Source organism: Penaeus vannamei, chromosome 19, assembly GCF_042767895.1.
Source record: "Penaeus vannamei isolate JL-2024 chromosome 19, ASM4276789v1, whole genome shotgun sequence".
NCBI classification, from domain to species: Eukaryota; Metazoa; Arthropoda; class Malacostraca; order Decapoda; family Penaeidae; genus Penaeus; species Penaeus vannamei.
The window spans coordinates 14954167-14962666 of NC_091567.1; the positions used below are offsets into that span (position 1 = coordinate 14954167).

The window sequence follows — 8500 nt, forward strand, 5'->3', positions numbered from 1 at the left end:
GTCCTCTCAGACTGCCTCTCTTCTCTCAGCACCTTTTCTATCACTTGATTTGCGTTTTTGAAAAGAAGAAAAGGGAAAAAAAAACTTTCCGCAAGCAAATAGTCTGACCCTATCACACTGGCACCATATACTCATGTAATACCCACAAACATGGCACCGTATTAGTGAGGTCCCAGGACCCATATGCATAACATTATTTAAAAGAAACATATTATGTAAAGTTGGCTATTATATTGCATAACTAAATAATATCGAGAATCAAAACATGTTTACAACTTCTTATATTTCCTCTATCAAAAAAAAAAATAAATAAAAATAAATAGTAGTATACATCCTCTGCAGCACAAGAAATTACAGATGGAAATACTGTGAAGTCTTATATTATACATTATAACGTGCACATTAATAGTTACTTTAAATGTAATATGCAATTCACTTGTATATATCTGCATACAAAATCAAGTTGAAATGAATCTCAAATTCAACTGCAGTTTGCACCTTCTCTTTAAACATTCCGTACCTCATTGCAGTACACTATAAAATATGAACGATACTTATATTTCATATCTAGTGATACAAATTTTATGGACTGGAAACGTTTTAACAAACCAAATATTTTACGCAAATCTCAACTCAAGCAATACACACAATAGCTACAATATCTTTTCATCCAAGCAGAATGGGAGACAATTATATTTATCAATTACGATTATATGCTTCGAAAACCCAATCATGTGGTCATCTCTCCTTATCTAGGAAGTCAGGAAATAAGGATAAACTGAAACAACTATCTACCAATCAATATATTTTTAATCTGATAAATATCATTTATTATTCTTTATAAAAAAAGGAAGTGCAGAGAAATCTTGAATTCATATATATACATAATAGAGTATATATATAAAAAAAAAAAGTTTTATTCAGGAATTAATAAAAGCATATATAAAAAACATCTATAATGTAAATGCTTTTTCTTCTCATTAAATATATATCTAACAACCGGAAGAATTGTGGACTTTTGACAATTTCTCACTTCTGAGTTTAAAAGCACTCTTTAGACAACCCAAAAGTCCTTCAGGAATATAAAGTATGGATTTCTTAACAATAACAAATTTGCATATAAACTGGTATCAAGGTATCTATCTCCCTTTCACTCTAAAGACTCTTACATCTCTCTGAAGATTTAAATCATGTTATATTATGCAAGTGCAACACTTCCATCACTATAGTAATCAAAGGCATATGTATTTAAGCCAGTCATTAAGTTTACTACTCAGATAACTTGCTTTTTATTAAGTGGATAAAGTAATTTCTTATCCAAAACATCACCTGTTGAGCAAGCAAGTTAAAGAGTAATAAACTATGATAACTTTTAAAGTTTTCTATCTGGGAAGAAAACATACACAAATATATATCCCATCATAACTTTTTCATGCATTTATGCAAGCCATCATTGTGGCAGACTTTGTAGTCCATTTATCATTTTTTATCATATAAAATAATCACTCTCAATAACATGGTACACACACACACACACACACACACACACACATATACACACACACACACATATACACACACACACACATATATACACACACACACATACATATATACACACACACACATACATATATACACGCGCACACACACGCACGCACAACCCCCCCCCCCACACACACATACACACAAATTAAGTAACCTATCATATATTTCATATAAGACATACACATGAAGCTTAAATAACACATATCAATACAACCATTCATCCTTTGTTCAAAATCATCATAATTACAATATAAACTTTATAAACAGATCCCATAATCTCACAATATACAATACTACATGGAATTCAAGGTTTTTCTGTACTGGCAACATATCACAGTTGATCCACAATGTTTACATAATCTGACCAGTGTGAAAAATATCTTCCTGCATCTAGAATATCAATATCTCTAGAAAACAAGGAAAAAGACAATTCTATAGAATACAGATAAAACACAACCACGCAGCAGCACCATCAGGAATAAACTGCAGGTAAATCTCTGCATCTCCTTAGCACACCTAGAATCCAGGGTGCAACAATTTGTCAAGATCAATCATTCTTATCACAAATTAAATAAACCACAGCAACTAGGGGGGTGGGGGGTGGGATGGAAGACTGGGGGTAGTAGGGTAAGGGGATGTAGGATGGCCAAATCTTTTGTTCAAATACAAATGATGCAAAATGGCACCTCCTTAATTTGTCATTGAATTGCTTGTTGCAAAGAGAATTATTAGATTAATTAATATTAGAAAATAATTATTAAATTATCACACATTAGATGAAAAACTTTGACTTCTTTATCTTGTTTAAATGTTCATAAAATCTAATTCAGTATATTGGATTACATAGTTTTACAATTATATTTACTATTATATTTAAATTATAAATTTCATTTACAATTCATCTTACAAATTATATAAAAACTGTGTCTACATACTTTCCCTTTACATCTTATATAAATATATATGACAATGTATATCTAAGTATGAAGAGGAAGAGGACTAAGATATCAAGAAAAAAATACAACAATTTTTTTTATAATAATCTGAATACCAAGGTTTCTGTCTGATTCTGTGTTTTGCTACATATCATATAAAGCAAGAGGCAAGTTTTATGTAAAATGAAAGGGCAGTTTCTTTTTATAAATCAAGCATATTCTTTTCAATTCTTGCTGCTTAACTCTTTGAAAGCTGCAGTCGATTTTCGGAATGGCTGGTACCATAAGCCCTTCCTCCACAAAGTCCAATAACATGCTGGTACCATAAAATGCTTCATTTGGAGATATCCGAACATGGCTCTCAAAGGGTAAAAAGCACATTTCCACAAATGTTTGCAAAGCTAATTATAGTGGATGTCATGAAATACACATTATTTCATACATCTAAAGTCTGCCCTTTTAAATTCATTCTGAAACAAAATTATTAAAATTAAATCATTGGTGACAGACTTCAATAATTGGGTAGTATTTTCACAACTTCATGACCAGTGAGATTACTGAATTTTGTTTTGCCTAGTAGCCAAAGCCATATGCCTAATAATATCCCAAGAAGTAGAATTCACTAAAAAAGAGTAGAACAGAGAAAATATGAATATGCATAACTGATCAATGTCAACCATTACCAAAAAATACCACTATAACTATCAACCTTTGGAATTTTAATATCAATTGGTCCAAAGTCCTACTACTGCACAGACAGAAAAATTGGACTGTGAGATGACATTCTCAGTAAGTAAAAGTACCAAAATGCCCTGAAACTCTTTTAATATAAAAATATAGTCTCTTGTTCAGGATGAGTAATCTTCTCACAAAAAACATCAACAATATGCCTGGGTATACAAGTAAAACACTTTGTTCCCATTCATTACAGTATCCCTGTGCATCATGGCATGTGCTAATACAGGAATCCCCCACTTAAAGTTTTTGATATGTTCTGGATAATAAATCACTTTGCAAATATCATGTCATACTGGTAAATAATGAAACTCAAATCAACACCTAACTGCTATTTTTGAAATGTTTGGGCAGGTGAAGTGTTTCATGACATGGTTATGACTGTAGTAGTGCACATACCTTAATTTGCACTGCATTTGGGAGCCATATAACATGATTTTGGATGCTGGATAGCCCAGACATTAGTGCAAATGAATAGTGACAAACATTAAGCAGGGGATGACTGAAATACAAATATATGGCAAAATACATTTGGTTTTATACACATTTAATATTGATCACATTCTTAAGCTCTGGAGACATTATCACTTTCATCACTGCTTACTGAGTGTGTTCGGACTCTAACCCTCACAACTGAGTTCGGGACAGCTGTGTATTCTGCAAGGGAAAGTTTAAGATCAATCAATGATATATCCTTATATGCATACAAAGTGGTGAAAACTACAAACAGTATTCAGAATGAGGTTTCATATGAAAAAAAGCATAGGCACTACGACAAATTACAATATAACAATAACAAAAAAGTGCAAGCAAAGACTTATCATAAAGATGCAAAAAGCACAATGTCTCAACTGATTAATCTACATTAATAAAACTATGTCCCTAATCAAATACAAATTATTTTTCATCATGCATAAGCTATGGGCAACAAACCTCCATCTCCAGTAACAGAAGACATTTTATCACCACACGCACTCATTCCAGGCCCCACCCCAGCAGCCGACATAATACTAATGGCAGGTCCCACGCATGCTATTGTGCTAACATCTGCTTTGGCACATGCAGGACTTTTGCCTATGGGCACATCCTTAGTGTTTGAAGATGTTTTTTCTGACTCCTTACCTGAGAGAAGACTGCATCTGTAGTAAATGCTCATTCAGCCTAAGCTTTACCAACTAGAGATAACATAGGAGATGATAAGCATTCAATAGCATCACATAAAACTAGTCCTAGAAATACAGTGAAATACAGCAAGAAGTACTTTGGTTAATAAAGTTTAAAACTAACAACACTTCAGCAATCTTGTAAAAGGGGGTTAGTTCATGCTACAACATTATAATTTCATGCATCTAATCATAAGCACTACACACCTTCACCTTGTGCTGAGGAGGTGCTGCCACCACAAACACCCATTCCTGGTCCTACTCCAGCTGCAGCCATTGTACTGACTGCAGGCCCTACACACGCTACTGTGCTCATGTCTGCTTTGATACAGGCAGGTGCATTCCCCACGGTGTCTTCCTCTATGCTTCTACTGCTCGAGTCAGCTGTGGGTGTGGCCGAGTCTCCTGCTGTAGTGCATAAAAGAATCCTCGTTTACATATCTTTATACTCTATTTCGAATTGAGAATTAAAAGGACATCAATTATAGAACTTGTACACTATGAGTATCTATGGCAGCCAAACTCTTAAAAACATATATGTATTTATTTATCTTCCTCAACCTAGAAATAGTGAAATTACATCATCCTTCAATCATTCATCTCAACTTACAAATACTTATCTAAACATCAATATCAAAAATACACTTTATACTTACTACTGACACATGAAGACAAATATCTAAAAATATACAAACCTCTAAAAATAAACACTAAGTTACATCATATTTCTGACATTTTTCCAAACTTGTAACTACAGCCCTAAAGCCTTATGAGAAACACCTAACAGCACTCCACATACAACACACATATTCAAACCAATCATTCATCTAACTAAGAAAAAAACAGCCAATCCTCCATGCTCCATACACTTTTGTTGTTGTTTTAGTCACTTTGCTATAAGGAGAAGAAACTGGACCAAAACTTGAACCTTGAACTGGCAACTTACCTTTTGAGCGATCACCTATTTTGACAGGCAGGAGAGTGAGAAGTGCCAGGAGGCCGAGGACTGCAGCTCCACCACAGCAGTAGAAGAGGATATCGCGGTAATATTTAGAGCACATTGGACAACATGCTCTAAGAGTTGGGAAGAAATATATATTGTAATAGGTGCAGTCTTCAACTGTCTTGACTGTCAAAACAAAGTTTATAAACATATTTACAATATTCACATATAGTCCACATCACCTAACTAGAAGGTGACTGATGATGACAGAATTTTACTTATCGCTTAGCAATACACATTAAATGTGGCGAACTTAGCAAATTAAAACTGGCATGTTTCAAAGGTGTCAGACAGAAACGGTCTCTCCAGTGAAATAGAAAAAAAAATGCGTTCTAATGCAAGTTGCAATTACCTATCCCCTTCAACTTCTTGTAAAAGCATATTTTGTCCAATCCTTACTGTCCTTTGAAATGTATGAGACACTAGAGCTAAAGAAGAGGAAAACTAATAGCTAAAAGACAAAGAATAAAATGAGAGTAACTGATAACTGGCAATATACTGAGATTATGAGAAGAGGATTATAACAAACAAAACATTTACATGGAAAGGATGACATCCAAATAATCATTTCCCTACGCTGGAGACTCATGAAAGGGTTGATGATCTCAATGAGTATAGCTTAAATTACTCTGGAATCTCATTTTTATTGCCTCTATCGTGTTATTATTAATTTTGTTATCATACTGTTAGAGAAATAGAAACCATGCAATAGCAGGGAAGTGGGGGTTAATAAGACATGCACCTGCAGAGGTCCGTAAAGCACTTCATGCACAAAATTTGTATTTACGCACCTAATGGGGTTTGTGCTGAAACAAATGTTAAATTGGGTTAATCACTACAACTCTTTAAACTGTCTTTTAGCTGATGCTTCCCTATAATAATTAAAAGTTTCTTTATATAACATTCAGATAAGCTTCCTGATGCAACAGCAACAGTTTTGTCTAGCTAGCTCAGATATTGTGTGCAAGTATTATGCATCTAGTAGCAAAGAACACATTGCATGTCAAATCATGCAAAAAAGTACTACATAAAACAGTAGTTTTGTTGGATTTTAAAACATAACAAGAGGACTCATTCACTGGCAAGAAAAAACAATCTAATAACTTGATAAAATAGACAAAAACAGACAAACAAGTCAAAGAAAAGCAAGTTTACATGACTGACAGTCCAAAACAGAGTCCACACAAGGCTGTTCAAGAGAAGAAACACCAAGGCACATTGTCTGCATGATCCATCAAGAGATCTGAGACTCACAGAAATACTTACGTGCAGGGATTCAGGTTTTGGATTAACATAACGGCTATCCCATTGGAGAGCTTGTCTGTAAAGCTCATGGCACCATAGACAAAAGCTCCTGACTCAATATTTGGGCCAATGAGGTCTGCCGTGATGGAAAGGGACGTGATCAGCATGATGGAGCCACCTGCCCCTAGCATGGCAGTCACCACGTAAAGGAGGTACTTGCAGTAGACATCCCCCTCTCCGAGCCAGATGCCAATGCAGGCTGCTCCGCCTATGAGGGTGCCCAGGATGAAGGACGCCTTGGCAAATGGTGGGAAGGATGTGAATTAAATACAGAGGGGGTATTTATATCATAAAAAAATGGTCACCCTTAGAATGAAGATCTCCAGGGAGAAAAGAATACATTTCCAAGTCATACAAAAAGCACAAAAGTTAAAACAGAAACCATTCAAGTTACAAAGGACAATTCAAAATTAATATTCTTTTAAACTGCTACCCATAATTACACCCCAATATCAAGAGACTTAAAAAAAGCTTACCTTCCTTCCAATGAACTTATTAAGTGCTTTCAGTATCATGGTGGTAAGGAACCCTGACACGTACATGACAAGGGGGATGTATGCCACAGATTCCTCCGACAGGTGAAGGGAATCTTGCAAGTATATGGGGACATAAGCTTGTGTCAGATTGCAGAAAAGCCTTGTGCCCATGTAGAGGAAGGCCACTTGGTAGAACTGGAATCGATTTGTGGGAATGAGTCAAGGATCTCAAATACCTCATAAATTCAGTTTTTGCCGAATGAGTATGAAAGAAAAGGAATACTTTCACAAGTTTTGTAAAAGTCAGTATTCTATTATATTTTGCTCAGAATTACTACTTTCTGATGAGCATATACTATCAAAAAGTAAGTATTCTCACTAATTTCTTACAAAGAAGTATGTTCAGTACTTAGCCTAATATACTCTATGCATTCTTACTTTACAGCTATCATGATTTGTGTAAAGAGCAGCAAATAAAGAGCAAATAACATTTAAACAATTTTAGTTAGTTGGCTTACAATACTATGCTCAAGCAACATTTATACTTTATTTAGTTAATGTTAACTTCCTCAAATGTTTAGCATACTAAAGCTTTCATTAAACAAAGTAATTGACCATAAAAAAATAACATAAGGTAAGGCTTTTAGGATAATAATAAAATGTTATAACACCCATTTTTCAATACAAGAAAGTTTATACCTGAATTTATGGCTTCATGCCATTTGTCAAACACCTGTGGAAAGCAACAGAATGCAATAAAGATAGGAAAAAAGGAAAATCAGGAAAGGTAAAATTCAATCAATTAGTAGAAAAATCACCATTAATACTAATTAGAATCATTCATAAACTAATTTCTTAATGATCATCTCAACAAATATGCTAACACAGAATAACAAACTTACAGTCATTTAAACAAGAACAAACCTAAAACCAAACCTCTTGACCACTCACCTGTCTATCCTTCAGCCAATCTGTGGCTGTCATCCGGCAGTGAACCGGGGCACAGGCAGATGAAGAAGACACATTTGTTCCTTCAGCCTGAGAAGGTTCCGAGGCCTCTGCATTGTTTATGGCCACCCTTTGCCAAGTGGCATAGTCTGGCAAGTTGTCTTCCTTCACCATAACATGGAACAGGGTGACAAACAGGCAACCAATGGCCAAAACGATGAAGACTATGTACTGTAACAAAATTCCTTGATGTATGTATGTATGTATATATATATATATATATATATATATATATATATATATATATATATATATATATATATATATATATATATATATATATGTATGTATACATGTATATATGTATACATGTATATATGTATATAT

The 8500-nt window shown here is 34.3% G+C and overlaps 1 protein-coding gene across 12 annotated transcripts in view; it reads right to left on the bottom strand.

The window, feature by feature from the left end:
* Nucleotides 1-792: 792 nt before the first annotated feature.
* The window catches only part of LOC113801235 (major facilitator superfamily domain-containing protein 12), a 27402-nt gene continuing 19694 nt past the window's right edge, over nt 793-8500 (bottom strand). For 8 of the 12 annotated variants that reach the window (XM_070133967.1, XM_070133959.1, XM_070133961.1 and 5 more), the window contains 8 exons: nt 8117-8344; nt 7166-7360; nt 6651-6925; nt 6176-6190; nt 5328-5455; nt 4589-4789; nt 4152-4340; nt 793-3875 (listed from right to left, as the gene is read on the bottom strand). In XM_070133967.1, the coding sequence (XP_069990068.1) occupies nt 3784-3875; nt 4152-4340; nt 4589-4789; nt 5328-5455; nt 6176-6190; nt 6651-6925; nt 7166-7360; nt 8117-8344 (1323 nt within the window). In that variant the 3' untranslated portion in view covers nt 793-3783. The remainder of the gene's footprint in view (nt 3876-4151; nt 4341-4588; nt 4790-5327; nt 5456-6175; nt 6191-6650; nt 6926-7165; nt 7361-8116; nt 8345-8500) is intronic. The other 4 variants (XM_070133969.1, XM_070133968.1, XM_070133970.1 and 1 more) reach the window with 3 other exon arrangements.